The 15427-nt window shown below is 50.1% G+C and overlaps 7 protein-coding genes across 7 annotated transcripts; 2 read left to right on the forward strand and 5 right to left on the reverse strand.

The window, feature by feature from the left end:
* Positions 1–1600, reverse strand: FSUBG_13800 (tyrosine 3-monooxygenase tryptophan 5-monooxygenase; the record flags this gene model as incomplete). The annotated part of the gene is made up of 4 exons (XM_036678730.1): positions 1–369; positions 469–556; positions 744–1093; positions 1589–1600. 4 exons carry the CDS (start codon positions 1598–1600, stop codon positions 1–3), a joined length of 819 nt encoding a protein of 272 aa, XP_036530731.1.
* A 2879-nt stretch (positions 1601–4479) lies between these two features.
* FSUBG_13801 (triacylglycerol lipase) lies at positions 4480–5697 on the reverse strand (the record flags this gene model as incomplete). The annotated part of the gene is made up of 1 exon (XM_036678731.1): positions 4480–5697. The coding sequence occupies one exon, from the start codon at positions 5695–5697 to the stop codon at positions 4480–4482; it is 1218 nt and encodes a 405-aa protein (XP_036530732.1).
* Positions 5698–6476: 779 nt separating this feature from the next.
* FSUBG_13802 (uncharacterized protein) lies at positions 6477–7049 on the reverse strand (the record flags this gene model as incomplete). The annotated part of the gene is made up of 2 exons (XM_036678732.1): positions 6477–6615; positions 6673–7049. The coding sequence occupies 2 exons, from the start codon at positions 7047–7049 to the stop codon at positions 6477–6479; spliced, it is 516 nt and encodes a 171-aa protein (XP_036530733.1).
* Positions 7050–8275: 1226 nt separating this feature from the next.
* On the forward strand, positions 8276–8966 carry FSUBG_13803 (60S ribosomal protein L36; the record flags this gene model as incomplete). Its single annotated transcript, XM_036678733.1, has 4 exons — positions 8276–8329; positions 8460–8560; positions 8745–8826; positions 8886–8966. The coding sequence occupies 4 exons, from the start codon at positions 8276–8278 to the stop codon at positions 8964–8966; spliced, it is 318 nt and encodes a 105-aa protein (XP_036530734.1).
* Positions 8967–9335: 369 nt separating this feature from the next.
* Positions 9336–10924, reverse strand: FSUBG_13804 (UBX domain protein; the record flags this gene model as incomplete). The annotated part of the gene is made up of 2 exons (XM_036678734.1): positions 9336–10722; positions 10788–10924. 2 exons carry the CDS (start codon positions 10922–10924, stop codon positions 9336–9338), a joined length of 1524 nt encoding a protein of 507 aa, XP_036530735.1.
* A 1268-nt stretch (positions 10925–12192) lies between these two features.
* On the forward strand, positions 12193–12862 carry FSUBG_13805 (proteasome component PUP3; the record flags this gene model as incomplete). Its single annotated transcript, XM_036678735.1, has 2 exons — positions 12193–12624; positions 12719–12862. 2 exons carry the CDS (start codon positions 12193–12195, stop codon positions 12860–12862), a joined length of 576 nt encoding a protein of 191 aa, XP_036530736.1.
* Positions 12863–13131: 269 nt separating this feature from the next.
* FSUBG_13806 (trehalose-6-phosphate hydrolase) lies at positions 13132–15073 on the reverse strand (the record flags this gene model as incomplete). Its single annotated transcript, XM_036678736.1, has 5 exons — positions 13132–13636; positions 13688–14026; positions 14080–14482; positions 14535–14802; positions 14873–15073. The coding sequence occupies 5 exons, from the start codon at positions 15071–15073 to the stop codon at positions 13132–13134; spliced, it is 1716 nt and encodes a 571-aa protein (XP_036530737.1).
* Between the last annotated feature and the right edge of the window lie 354 nt (positions 15074–15427).

A 15427-nucleotide genomic window follows, 5' to 3' on the forward strand; every position in this document is an offset into this window, starting at 1 on the left:
TTAGGAGGCAGCAGCAGGCGCAGGCTCCTCAGCAGGGGCGGCGGCAGGCTCAGCAGGCTTGGCAGCCTCGCCCTCCTCCTTCTTGGGAGCATCGGCAGCACCAGCGGCCTCGCCCTCAGCGCTGTCGCTAGAAGTCCAGAGGGTGAGGTTGTCTCGGAGAAGCTGCATGATCAAGGTGCTGTCGCGGTAAGACTCCTCAGAGAGGGAGTCGAGCTCGGCAATAGCATCGTCGAAGGCCTGCTTCGCGAGGTGGCAAGCACGGTCGGGGGAGTTCAAGATCTCGTAGTAGAAGACGGAGAAGTTGAGAGCGAGACCCAGACGGATGGGGTGAGTGGGAGTGAGCTCAGTTTGGGCAACATCGGTAGCGCTCTGTGGTTGGGCAAAACTTGTCAGCGAGGGGCACCAGCGGCCCGGATCTTGCGGCATGTGACGGAGGTGGGGGGTAGTTGGGTTTTAATTTAGCCTTACCTTATAAGCATCGTGGGCAGCGGTAGCAGCACCCTTGCGCTTCTCACCAGAGGCAAACTCAGCGAGGTAACGGTGGTAGTCACCCTTCCTATTCATCAGAAAGAAACACGGTCAGCTTCTCGATAACTAAATTAAAAAATAGAGTGCAATTTTTTTTCCCCGGCGGGGGAAAAAGCACGCATGGAGCGAGATGAGTGTAGTGCTGCGTGAGCGAGCACAAAAAGGGCGGGAAGACGAGGGGCCTCAGGCTAGAGGCGGGGAAGATAAAAACGCACATCTTGTGGTAGAAGACCTTGGACTCGCCGGTGGCGGCGTTGGGGATGAGGAAGTCGTCGAGAACATCGAGAACATCCTGGCAGACCTTCTCGAGCTCGGTCTCGATCTTGTTGCGGTAGTCCTTGATGGTGGAGACGTGCTTGTCGGAGCCCTTAGATTCCTCCTTCTGCTCGATCGAGGAGATGATGCGCCACGAGGCACGTCGGGTGCCGACAACATTCTTGTAGGCGACGCTGAGGAGGTTACGCTCGTCAACGGTGAGCTCTCCGCCCAGCTTAGCCACCTCCTTCATGTAGGTGACCATCTCATCGTAGCGCTCGGCCTGCTCGCAGAGGCGGGCCAGGAAGGTCTTGCTATAGTGAGGTAACACGTACGATGTCAGCGATACGATGTCCTTCGAAGGGGATCTGGATTCCTAAACGAGCTGGACGAGCCAAGGTATTGGCAGGGCGCCGATAGCGTCGGAAGAGATCCGGCAGGGGATGCCGTAGACAAACCTTTCACGCTATCACACCATGAGAGTCAGCATTAAGCATTTTGATTAGAGAGATGGGGATGGGAGTTGAGCAGGGAGGGGCGAAGGGGAGGGGGAGGGAATCGAGTAACACCGCCTGATGGCAAGTTGAGGGAGCCTCTAGAGAATCGCAAGCTACATAGCCGAGAGTTCAAGGCCATGGACGAATCGTGAGTTTCGAGGAGGAACCTCATGGTGTTGTCACCGTTTGTCCATGTTGGGCTTCGATTGAGGGGTTGTGCGGCCTTCGGCGGGACAGGAGGCCGAGAGGGAAAAAGGGTAGAGCATCTCTGGAGAAAGTATAGAGAGACTGGCAGGAAGAATACATACCTCGGTGGCCATTTTGGAAGATATTGGGAATTGTTTGATAAGAAAAAGGGAAGTGGAAGTAGTCGTGACAGGGAGAAGAGAGGTTGAGTGAGAGATTGAATTTTTGAGGTTGAGAGTTGGGGGGCGCGTAGGGAGAGGGATGAGTAGAGGTAAGGTAAAGTAAGGTAAGGTAGAGTGAGACCAGTGACTGGATTGGACTGAGGTGTAGTTAGGCGGGGTCAGGCGTTGGGTGAGTGAGGTACCCAGGTACGTATTTTGCGCATTAGAATTGGATTTTGGCAGCGCCCTGTACCTAATGGAATGGATGGGAACCAGCCGGACAGGCAGCGGGCAGGCCCCCGGGCAGTGCGGGCAGCTCCCCCCAATGGATCGTTTCTAGGGGTGTATCGCCCAAGGAACAGCGTGGCCCGCCCAATCCCAGGGTCGCCTTGGGCCCGGGCTGTTGGCCTCTGGGCCTTTGACTCCCACTTCTTGGTAACTGTTTAACCCGCATATCTACATTAGTGCACCACAAACCCAGTCACCGCTCTAATAATGAATGGATCTTTTCAAGACAACCGACAGTACCATTAACTGGAGAGAGAGGAGAAAATAGGGGAGCCGATATGATCTCCCCGTTTAGCGGAACATGTCCCTGTTAAAAAGTCCAGACGGAACCGGGTGCGCCATAGCTGCCCGCCTCATCTAAATTGCAGTGCATCCAATACTGAACGTGAGGTCCGGGTATCTTGGAGCAGTCTGAGCCCAGTGTCTGTCTGCAGTCTCAAATACTGCGGAGCTGGCGTGCTAAGTTAGTGGAAACCCAAGGAACCTGGGCTTTGTCCTGGGCCGGCCCCAGGCTGCCATGCCATGCCATGCCGGATGTAAACAATACACAGGTAGCCACGTGAGCGTAAAAAAAGTGACGACAGAGATGAGCCCCCTTCCATTGACTTCACCCCTCTTCCACCAAACGAAACAGTTTTCTGGCCGTTGTTTGATGCTTGGTGCTCATTAGCCCTGTCAGTTGACGCCAATCTCTCTCCTCCAGTTCATTCACGCCTGTGCAGACAGACAGACAGACAGACCCCTTTACTTTTTGATTCACAGGGGATGGTGCTGATATGCACGTGCTAGTGTCTCCTTTACGGCAAGCTGCTTTTTCTATGAGAAATCACACACAATGCTTGTTGTTGTTGTCTCTGCATCATAATAGAATCAGCCTCATTGGGGCTGATGAGACGACTTCTATTGGACCCTTGTCCTGGTTATCTCCAGGCCCGCCACAGACGGCAGCACGCATCTCACACACGAATCATGGCTGAAAGTCTGAGATCCGAGAGGCTTTTGACCAGTGATGACCTGTTGTTGCCTGCCTATGACTGCCACTACCGCCAAAAGGCACATGAGAGTCCACCATTCATACGCCTCCATAGTTAGACTTACAGACCTCACCAGCACATGACAATTCTATTCTGCTGGTTTACAGGTCGCGGGAGCTTCGCACGAGATGAACTCATTTCCTGGGATCGTCCGTTGTATTAACCGCCCACTCCAGCGTCTAAGAGCTTATCAAATCCAACCACTTTGGTACAGTCTGGATTCTGTGACGCTGATCCTGACTCTGAGACGCCTGTTGCGATATACGTATCAAGCCAAGACCAAAACCACTATCTGAAACCTGGACCAAGATTTCTTACACAATCTAGAAAATCTAGACAGACCATCCACAGCACTCGCACTTGTATCCGTCAAGAAACAGAACCCCATCTATGGAGTTCGTCAGGACTAATACATAGATACAGTAGTAGTACTCTTTGCTGGCCTGGCCGGGCTGCATCAAATCTCAAGATCTGCCCATCTCGCTTTGAACGGGTCAAATCCCTGCCTTGTGACTTGACACTTGACATTCTCATTCCGCTTGCTGGCAACCCCTCCATGTCATATCGCACGCCTCGATTTGTCCATCCTTGACCAGGAATCCGCGAACCTGGATGTGGGATCTGTTTAGCTGGTTAGAGTTTGGTGATATCCTGCTCGTTTCAGGAAATTCTACTTTACGGGCACACTGTAGCTGTCAAGTTCAACTCATTTGTTATACATAAGTTGTAGTCTTGTTCGTAGCCAGCCCTGGCCGACTTCAATGGAGCCCTTCTCTTTGCAGTCTGGAGCTAAATAGCTGCTCTGTCGCTCATCAAACCCCTGTTAAACTGAACCAATTCTCCTCTTATCCCACGGACCCATCTGCAATCATCCGAAGCCCACGTTCCACCAGAGCCGTAGAAACCAGTTTTGCCTCATACAGTACAGACAGCTCAGCAGCAGGAATGTGATATCGTCCTTTCTTATCTCATTCTTATTGTAGTGGGTGTTCCAGATGATGGACTGTCTACATGGAAACAAGTCAATCAGGCTGGATAAGTATGAGTTCCAGTAGCCTTACCCGGGGGGGGGATCTTTCTTTCAGGGACCTCTTTTAGCCTGGGACCCTTCTTATCACTTGTTGACATGACTTCGAATAATCCTGGTTCGGCTTGTTTTGGTGGAGCTTTCCGCTCGGTCTAGCCCATGGTCAGCGGGACTGGCTGGATGGACCAGGTCATCAGAAGATCGTAGGACTTTGGACAACACGTTAGATATACTGGCTGGCACAGAGTAGAAAACATGACCTCTTTCGTCCATATGGTGGTTCTGTAACATGAATCATTGGGTTTTAGACGCTTGAGACTACATTGGATTTGTCGAATGCTTGATGAATTACATGACAAATTCGATTTCAACCATGTTGATTCTGTTGCAGCCCTTCATATGTATTAATCCATTAAGTTCATACATGAGATATCTTCGAGCAGGCTTTTCCATATCATCAACGCGTGCCAACCGCATCACAATAAGTTTTTAATAAAAAAAATTCATAGCTCCTCTGTCTCCGGTCCTTGGTACCGCCCTCTGCCCCAATCTGCAGGGTCGCCTCCTGGTACACAGAGGCCGAGTCTCCAGAAGTAGTCCCGATGAGCAAACAGCAGTTGCCATAGCTTGAATCTGGAAGGGAATCCGTTCAACTCTGCTAATTTGTCCGAGACCGTTAGAAGGCCTTTGACGTGGAACAAGCGGCGTATCGTCATCCATAACGAGTCGTCTGCCCCGGATATGCATTTCGGATCGTTGTCGCCGATACACATGTAAATATCGGCTTCAGAAGGGCTGAGCTCTTGTTTGGCGATGTATATCTCACCTGCGTGTGACTTGTAGCCCCATTCACCCAGGGGAAGCAGGGGTACGGGGTCTTCCTTGTGAGTAACCCGCCTGTATTGTCGCCCTTCGAGATCATCTTGGCCATCTAGGTGGAAGACTTCATCGACGAAGCGAGCGAGCCCTTCATTCCCAACTCGGGGCTCACCAAAAGTCGTGACTATGACGCCCTGCCATCCTAGAGATACCTTGAGCTCCAGTGCAGCGAGGCAAGCGACGGAACCTCCCAGACTATGGCCTACAAGCTGAACAGGATAAGAAGGATATTGGAGCCTCAGCTGTCTCAATTGTGGAAGTACGAGGCGTCGAGCATTCTTCCAGGACTGGAGGAACCCCATGTGCACCGTACAATTTGTGCATTGATGCTTCGGTTCGTCAGGAGGATTTTCTCCACCGTGGTCAGGAGATGGGTACGGCACATACTCTTGCGGTACAGTACTCAGATCGACAATCGTATTGGCGATGCTGTAGGTACCGCGGAAAGCCACCACGATAGCAGGGTCACCGGCCATGTAAGCGTCATTGTCTCCGCGTTGTCTCACGCCGTGATCAACAGCGATATAGCCGCAACTGTCACTGAGCAAAGGTCCAGTATTCCACGTATTGATGAGATCGAGACTGGGAAACTCGCTGCAGCGCGAGACACAGTCGAAGGGTTTCCTGACTCCTGTGGTGCCGATACAATAGGCTATGTCGACGAGCCGCGACAAACGCTCGAGTGTCGCAAATAAGGGCACGGATATGCCGTAGGGTGTATTATCAGGGACATTACTTCTGTGCCTGGGTATTGATAATGGATCGCTAAGAGCGAGGCATGAAGTGATGAGAACCAGCTGAAGAGTCAGTGTCCTCATCGTGTTGACAGGTTTGAGTCGCATGGTGTAACGTTGTGCTCTATGCTGATAGTTGCAAAGTCCGAAAAGCTGCAAACGCGTCCATAAATGCGCTAGTCTTTCCCCCGATATTGGAAACGTCCCCAATCCTCGCTGTGCGTTGTAAAATCAACTTCTAGTGACGACTCAGAAGTTCTCCGAATTGAGAATGGACGAGATGAGGGAAAAGAAATAATGCATCATTGAGAAGTTATCGAGGACTGTTCGATTTTAGCCCCAACACACATAATTATGAGAGCTGAAACAGCAGGTAGATCAAGTGAAGAGGTCAAGATCAGGGTTGACAGGTCTCGTGAATAACACTTCAAACTGTTGAGGTCATACGGCACATGTATTAGAATTAGCGGTACCTGTTTAGGCCAACAAATGACCAATTGGAACAGGAGCGTCATTGTTCCCTCTGTTTAGAGCCAAATGAGACATTCTGATTGGTCAATGAGCCTACGCTACCCCGGATTGAAGACCCACTTTACATTCTTTCACGTTGGAGGCGGAAGTCCTGAATAAACGATCTCTTAAAGAAATCACGAACAAAGTACGGATACGTTGCTCATATCGACGTTTAGCCGATTCTCTATTTAGTACTAGTGGGACATTGTCGTTGTCTTTTCCTCGCCTTACTACTATCCTCATACGTCCAATTTTGTTTTGTACAAGTGATAAAGTAGCCCGCCTGACTACTACCCTAGGTACCTTACCCATCGGACAGTCTGGATTCTGCACGACTCAAGATCATGAGATCTTACTTATTACAGACTGATTTCCTAGGGAGGAGGAGCCTCTCTCACGGGTTGTAGGCTAGTGAAGGCCGACTTCTGGTCTGTCGAGTTGCTTGAGCAGCCACCAGTCCTGGCACACTTGACGTTGAGAATGATGCTACCACTGGCCTCATATGATACAGATCTATTGGGCTACTGTCAATGCATGTTTTCTCTTCAAGATCAAGGATTCATTACTTACCCATCCTGTTGTTGACAAACCTTCTCCATCATCCATAGCTTCTTGGTATCGTCAGTCCAGATGAACTCCACCGCGTCGTTGTCACACGCAAAACGATCCCTGCCTCCCAAGCCCGTGATGGCCTTTGAAGAAGCGTTCTTGTGACAAGGGGTCGTCAATTTGGTGTCCTGGTCGAAGAATACGAAGTCAAAGCCACTGAGCGTCTTGCCGCTGTCTTTAGACTCTGCCTTGAAATTCTGGATGCTGTAGGTATCGGGGAGTGTGCAGCCATTATCTTCAGCACTGGTCTCGAGAAGTGAAAGACTCTGAGGAACTGCGTAGAGATGTGCGGCCCAAGTTGCGGGCAAAGCAGAAAGAAACAAAAGCCCGAATTGCATTGTGGGAGTATTGGAGGAAGGAAGTATGTGTGTTTGGTACGAAGTGAAATTTGTGAAGTTTGATGTTGTCAAACACCAGATTTTCAACTCAAGACATGACTAGCGAGGTAGGCAAGTTAGTAGTTTATAAGTCCATCAAAAGCCATATGGAGAACACGACGTCAGAGCATCAACCGCTCCGAGTGGTTTCTCCTTGCCTTACCGAACACGCGGCCTAGTAACTCATTAAATCGGGCCTGCTCTCGATTCCAGCGCCGTCGTGCAATGCAATCCAATTCCACCCGCAGATCCTTCTGCATCCGCAAGGAGACATGGAGTTGACGGGATCGGAGGCGAGGTTCCAACAACCAGGCAGTGCAATTGATTGGATGCCGATCGTGTTTCATGTTTGCTGGTCGGAGCCTCGGACGTTTACTATGGAATATGCATGGCCAACTCATTGTTTACGATAGAGCCTCTGTAACCAAGCGTCTAAGTGTCAGAGTTATTATTAGTAACAGAACAGATGGCCGACAAGGCTGTTTGCTGTTGGGTGACACAAGAATAGAAACGTGATCTCTTCATGCAAAAACGTTGGACTGAGAAGCGATGACTTTCCGAGTTCTGCTGGTTACATTTTCCGTGTTTCGCTTTAACACAAGGAAGATTGGAGGATGCTCTCCCTTGAAGACTCGGTTGTCGATCGCAATGCACAAAGGATTGTCGTATCTGAACTATTTGACCTCCTGTGTGGATTTGGAGGCATCCAGGATCATAAAGCACCTGGATGAAGATGGCATGTTGCTGGGTGAGGCCGGGTATACACACAAGTAGGTACCTAGATATTCATGCTGATTCTAGGCTGCCGTAGTGCTAATCCTGGCCTTCAAGATATGATGCCATATCCGTTTAATTTAAGCATGGTTCGCATCATTGTTTCTCGTAAGAGTCAAATTATGTTTAAACTCAGACTTGACGGTACATGATGCTAAGTGCAGTTCTTGGTTTGTAGATTTCCGTGTTAATCTGGTCCTCTTCTGAGCTCTGAAGAGCCGTCTCACAGATTAGTTAGATAGATCCACTCGCCGCCAAAATGCCACTTGTGGGGTTCGCACAAAATGTAAACTGACCCTTCGGCACGTGACCCCACATTTGGCAAAATTTCAACTAAGAGATCCCCTCGTTTTTCCTGAACCTGTTGGAAATATTCTCGTCACCTCACGATCCAACTAACCCATCCAGCAACAATGGCCGCTGAAACCGCTCGATCTGGCCTGGCCGTCGGCCTCAACAAGGGTCACGTACGTCTTTCTGTCGCAGTCTCACCTCGTGGAGGATCTCTGCTTTGTCTTCGCCTTCGCGACGGATGAGGGCTCGACAACCACCCAACTAGCAGACGATGGACGCTGACATTTGTCGCCGATATTACAGAAAACCACTCCCCGTGTCGTCAAGCCCCGTGTTTCCCGAACCAAGGGTCACCTGAGCAAGCGCACCGCTTTCGTCCGTGAGGTCGTCAAGGAGGTCGCTGGGTAAGTCGCACATGTTTTTTTTTTTTGGTACTAGAGGTTGGGTTGGGAGGCAACTGATGGGAGATGCTGGACATGGCAGTTTTGCACCGCCTGTTCAAGGCCTCGTCACCGAGATCAACCCTATTCATTAGCGGAGTCATCAAATACGTGCTCGAGCTTTTGCTAACCACCTTTTTTTCCACAGCCTTGCCCCCTACGAGCGCCGAGTCATTGAGTTGCTCCGCAACTCCAAGGACAAGCGTGCCCGTAAGCTCGCCAAGAAGAGAGTACGTCGAACCCAGACACCGCAGTCACCCCACGATATAAGTACTAACTCGCATCGAAGCTCGGTACCTTCGGCCGTGCCAAGGCCAAGGTCGACGAGCTCCAGCGCGTCATCGCTGAGGCCCGCCGTACTGGTCACTAAACCAACTCGGTTTGATCTGATTTTTGGGAATCTGGCACCGAAAGGGGTTCGCATGGATTGGCGTGGTCACGATTTGATCGATTAAAAAAATTAACGGCTTGGACGCTCCGTGGCAGGGATTTAGCTGCGGATCGCCGGAATACCAACACTTTCAAGAGACTTATGGCGTAATGATCAAGCCATGTTCCAATCTGTCTTGCGTGATGAGTGACGCCTCCCCTTCATTTTCGAACTTATGTCCGTTGGATGCAATATGTATTCATGACCTGTGGATCTCGCTGTTTTGCGCTATGAAAAAGCTACCTTAAACCAACGCCACCAATGATGGTTAATGCAAACTCCGTGACGTTTCTAAACTGCCACTATTGTCTATTTCTTGCCCAGCTTGAGCCACTTAGGTATCTTCTTGCCAGTCTTCTCTCCTGAGCCCTCTCCCTTCTCTGTTTGTGCTGGCCGAGCAACAGGTACTTCCTCTTCTTGATCATTCGAGGCAATGAGCTCAGGCACCTTGACCTGCTGGCCCTTTTGAGCAATATTGGCCTTGAGGAATGGCTCCTTCCGTACGGCTGATGGTACAGCATCATCCCAGACCAGGGTCATCAAGGTACGCCCGGATAGTTTATACGCCTTGATCAATCCGTTGCTGGGGCTAGGATCGTCTTTGATCACAATCTTGGTCCCAGCAAGAACAAGATGGAAAGGTTCGTTGTTATGGGCCATAACATGCCGAACAGCATCGTAGATGAACTGGCCGCTGTGAGAGGAACTTACTTCCCAGTCGCTGCTTGTGTTGTCCGGAAATCGAACTTTGACGAGAACAGACTTGATTGCATTGATCCTTGCGGCCTCTGCAGCAGCCTTCTCTTCCAATTCGCGGTCTGATAGCAGACGCCTGTTCCTCGAATCCCCCTGAAGCCGAGCTTGATGAAGTTGCGCATGAGCGATTGTAGGGGCAAAGTCAGCATCGGTAGCGGGAGCCAAGGCTGCAGCAGGTGTTGATCCTGAAGGAGCAAGGAAAACGTTGATAGGTGCCAGAGGATCCCCGGGCTGAGAAGAGTCGATGTCCATGTTGTCCTCGATAGCAGCCTTGGGCCCTGTTTCTTGTTGACTGGGGACTGGATCATCTGTTTGTTCTACTTGGTTTTCCGTCATCTGCGAGTCCTGTGTCTCCCTTTGTGCTTGCTCCTCTGGTTTCTGCGCCCCTTGTTCTGGTGCAAGCTCTACCTTTGCAGCTGGCGCTTCTGTCTTCAGGTCTCCATCTTCGGTATCTTTGAAGAACTTGCCAATTTCTGTCATTGCATCGTACAGTGTCTTGTCTGTCTTTCGGTAGTCCAATCTAATCAGGACACTCCCTGAGTTGTATCCTAGTTGCGATAGTGTCTTCTGGAAATCGGCAAAGGTTGAAAGCTCTCGTCCCATAATGTTGAGAACAGGTGTTTCATAGTAAAGTTGTCCGCTACCACTCCCTGCATCACCACTCATTTGCGCGATCCCGCGGCCGGTAATATTGATGTTCCTTCCATTGCTGGCCTCTCCGCTCTCGAACTGGCGTAGAAGCTTCCATATGGTGAGATCGCTGGGGAATTTTTGAATCAACCGGCCACCGGGTATTTCGCGACCCTCGGGTGGAGGAACTTGAAGGGCGACTTGGATAGCAGAGGGGGTTTTCGACTTTTGGACAAGTTCAAGTTTTGCGCCAGGTGATAGACCAGAAGTTCGGAAGGGGACAGATAAATCTACTGTTTTTTGCCGGTGTCTATGCGTTAATTTCGTTAGCTATTTGCGCAGCGGAAGAGCCTAACTCGAGCGTGTTGTACCTACTTGACAATGTATTTGTCACTGGAAAGGTTGAGTCTTCTACAAGCTTCCTCCAACACATCAATAAGGTAGGTTCCAGGGTTGACTTTGATAGTAGCTCGCCGTAGGTCGGTGGCTATCACCACAACGTTGGTCGCCATTCTTCAGAAGGTGTTGATACTAAGAAGATGATGTATAGGGCTGAAGCTGCACCTGTATTAGACTAACATGAATTTGTTAATGAAGGACAGGATGATCGCGGGGGATAGATGTTGAGCTCGGTTGGCGGTGATGTAAGCAGCCAGGTGTGTGTGTGCAGGTGAGTCGAGTGTCAACAGCGGGGTCACGTACTACAGGTAGAGGGGTCTCACCTACCAACCTGAAGAGACAGCTCCAGCAGGCAGGCAGCCAGGAGTTATGAGCACCCTCGAATAACTCTCTGAGCTGCTAGAAGCTTCTAATTGAACCTCCCAACCTCAAGTAACTGGATTAGGTGAAAACGGAAGACTCAGACCGTCTATAATTAGGTAGGTAGATAAGATCATTGAACAAATAAATTCGCTACCCATTCTTAGGCAAAATCTGCTGTTTGATGCCAAACCACGGCATGCGCATTGCTCTAAACCTCTATTGTCTGTCGACCTTTGAATGAATATTGAGCAGTTATCTTAACCTGGAAAGATCTCTAGAGCATCGACTACTCAAAATTTATGGCACTTCTATATGATCATTTGAAACTCATGAAAATTTCTGTGAATCAGAGTCTGAAATAGCTGTTCTATACTACCTAATCATTGAATGCCTCTCTTCTCCAAATGCGATTTCGAACACCACTATAAACTCGCTTATGTAATTCTGGTTACTGAGCCTCAGCCGCCACAAGTTGTAGGCTACTCTAACAGACGTGGACCTACCTGTACCTGGCCACGCCAGACCGTGTTTGCCTTGCAGCCCGCCTGTACGTAAGGTACCCACGGACCTGAGGTAGCAACAACCTCATTACACTGCACCTTCTGTAGCTCCAATCCAGTGACGGGAGCTTCAACTGTCCAACTCGCACTCCATCCACTCCACGCCGGCTGCTATTCTACAACCCCACGACGCGAAGATACGATACGAATTAGCGACTGCAAAGCTTACGGCTTCATACAACGAATCACCGCCCCCCTCGTCCCCGAGTTTCTCTCGATAAGACGGCCGCTGGTTGACGTCGATTCCCCGACCTCGCATCTACCTTTCTGCCTTCAAGAAGTCATCATGGTAGGTTAACCTCCGGCGAGCCAATCTCTTTTTCACAGAAAGCTAATAATATAACTCAATAAATAGTCATCTCCTTTCTCGATAAGTTCGTCTCGGTCGCCTGCCATTATACCAGCCTTCATACATAGCTAACCTCCCTCTTCTTCCAGACGGCGGCGCCTGTGTCGCCATGGTCGGAAAGGACTGTGTCGCCATCGCATGCGATCTTCGCCTCGGTCTCCAGGCTCTTACTGTGTCCAATAATTTCCCCAAGATCTTCCAGTACGGCGACGTCTTCTTGGGCCTCACTGGTCTGGCTACCGATGTCAACACCGTGAGCGACCTCTTCCGCTACAAGGTCAACATGTATCGCCTGCGCGAGGAGCGCTCCATCGCCCCTCGAACTTTTGCCAACCTCGTTTCCTCATCTCTCTACGAGCGCCGTTTTGGACCTTACTTTGTGTCTCCCGTCGTTGCTGGTCTTGATCCCAAGACTGGCAAGCCTTTTATCTGTGGCTTCGACAGTATTGGCTGTATCGACTTTGCCAAGGACTTCATTGTCTCTGGTACCGCTTCAGAGCAGCTCTTTGGCATGTGTGAGGGTCTCTGGGAGCCTGATCTGGTATGCAAATAATGACAAAGCAGCTATACGTCGTCCAAGTTCGGCTGTTGCTCTGCTCCGCTCAAGAGCGAAATGCTGATCATATTACTTATAGGAACCCGACGCCCTCTTCGAGACCATCTCTCAGTCGTTGCTCAACGCTGTTGACCGTGATGCCCTTTCAGGCTGGGGTGCTCACGTTTACATCATCGAGAAGGACAAGGTCACCAAGCGATTACTAAAGGGACGACAGGACTAGAGAGGCGGTGTAATGGTCAAATCTACACGAATAGAGCGGGGCGAGGAGTGGTTTATGTATCTTGTATGAGTAGATACTCGGCCAATATCAACCGCTGGGTAATGAGAATGCACGTCTTCGTCTTGCTACCAACTCTCTTCATGTCACAAGCATCGAATCTCCAAGAGCGAATGAATTCACGGTTTGATTTAAATCTATCAATTGGCCTACCGTCGTTCTCCTCTTATATGGGGATCGAATATGTTGCGAGTCTCAATATTCAGCTCATCCTATTCGAGCAGGACTGCGAAGGCCTCGCAAGGTGCCAGTTTGGTCTCCCCACTGTTTAACTCATCAATTGTTCTTCCAGCAGAGCTGACCAGCACCTCTCGCGTCTTGCCGGGCAAAGACCACGCAACTGTATCAGTTGTGAAGTTACATACGATGAGAGCGGTCTCTCCGTTGTCAGCCGTTCGTGAGTATGCAAAGACCTTCTCGTTGGACTCGTCAACGAGTTGGAAGTTTCCATATACAAATATGTCCAGGAACTCCTTTCGTCTCTGCAGGACTTTGCGATAGCAGCTGTACACAGAGTTGGGGTCTGAAGTCTGGGATGCAGCGTTGATTTCCTTATAGTTATCGTTGACTCTCATCCAGGGCTTAACATCTGCAGTAGTAAAGCCAGCGTTGGGGCTTGCGTCCCATTGCATGGGAGTTCGGGCATTGTCACGAGACTTCTTCTGATACTCAACCTTGTAGGAGTTTTGAGCTGCCTCATCATCGTTTCTGTGAAGGCTGTGAGGGATGTCAGTGAAATGTGTTTAGCAGCTGGATTCCCTGACTTACTCCCAATGTCGAAGGCAGTCAAGGTCCTTGTACTCTTCCAAGTCCCAGTCCCTAGGGACATTGGTCATCCCAATCTCCTGTCCTTGGTAAATAAAGGGGGTGCCCGACTGGAAACCCAGGAAGATGGCGATAAGCTTCGCACTGTCCACCCGATGCTCAGTGTCATCGTGAACAAAGCGGCTGACAGCCCGTGGTTGGTCATGGTTCTCCAAGTAAAGGGCGTTCCAGCCTTCATTGTCGTACATGAACTTCTGCCACTTGAGAGTGGTAGATTTGAGCTCAGAAAGGTCCCAGGATCTAGGTGTGAACTTGCCGCCGACGCCATGATCAAGATCCATCCTGTGAGTTGATCAGCGGCTGATATAACACTGATGTTGGAAACCTTGACTTACAACTCAAAGTGGAAAATCATGCTCAACTCTCCCCGGTCACCACGAACAGCCTTAATCAACTCGCGCTCATCATGCACACAGGGCATCTCGCCCACGCTGAAAGCATCGTACTCTTGCAGAATAGCACCAATCTCTTTGAGAAACTCGTGGCATCGGGGGCCACAAGCATAAAATTCATGACCACGAAGTACAGTCTTGTCGGAGTCGGGGAAGGCCTGGTCCTTACTGACAAAGTTGATGACATCCATGCGGAACCCATCGGTGCCTCTGTCGAGCCAAAAGCGCATGACATCGTGAACTTGTTTTCTGACTGCCGGGTTCTCCCAGTTAAGATCTGGCTGTTGTTTGCAGAAGAGGCAGAGATAATATTCATCTGTGGTTTCGTCGTACTCCCAGGCACTTCCTATATATCCGTTAGCTGGGTAACCCAGAATGAGAATCCCTAGTGTACCAACCTTGGAAATGAGCATCCCAGTTGTTGGGAGGGTGTCTGTTCCCTTCGGAGTCGTACTTTGCAGGCTTCCAGATATACCAATCACGATAAGGGTTGTCCTTGGACTTTCGAGACTCCCTGAACCACTCATGCTGATCGCTAGTATGATTCATGACCAGGTCGAGAACGAGCTTCATGCCTCGTTCATGGAGCTTGTCCTTGAGGACATCAACATCTGAGACATCACCATATGGAGGGTCGATTGTGTAATAGTCGCTGATATCATACCCCTAGGCTTTGTTAATATATAATGCAATCTTGCTGCTTCTTCGAGAGGGGAAAAAAAAGGTGGTAACACACCATATCAACCTGGGGGCTCTTGAAGATTGGTGAAAGCCATACGATATCGACCCCCAAGTCTTTGAGGTAATCAACTCGAGAGATGATGCCCTTCAGGTCTCCAACGCCAGAGCCAGTGGAATCTTGGTAAGATGCAGGGTACACTTGATACACCGAGCTCTCTTTCCACCAGGCTCGCAAACTTTGATCCGTGCTACCCATGATTACCTACAGAGAGCTGGGTTGATGCTGGCACTGGACGGCGCTACGGTGATATCGTCTGCAGCCTGTTAGTTATATACATACACAATCCACATCCACATGGGCTCTCAGCACGTGAGACGGCTGCTCGTGATCAAACATTAACTCACGATGAACCGATTCAAGCCACTTTTCTTCGGCAGTACTGTGCACTTTCACGGGTGTATCGCCCAAGAGAACAAAACCAGTGTCGTATATGGGACAAAGATGATGTGCAACAGCGCCAATCCAGTAATGAGGCTCTGATCAAATGCAGCTGGCGTCGAACTGCAGGGTGTTATGTGCTGTCACACAGCGTCTTGTTAAAGCTCTACC

The sequence above is a fragment of the Fusarium subglutinans genome (assembly GCF_013396075.1).
Source record: "Fusarium subglutinans strain NRRL 66333 chromosome Unknown NRRL66333_c0000400, whole genome shotgun sequence".
In the NCBI taxonomy this organism is placed as follows: Eukaryota; Fungi; Ascomycota; class Sordariomycetes; order Hypocreales; family Nectriaceae; genus Fusarium; species Fusarium subglutinans.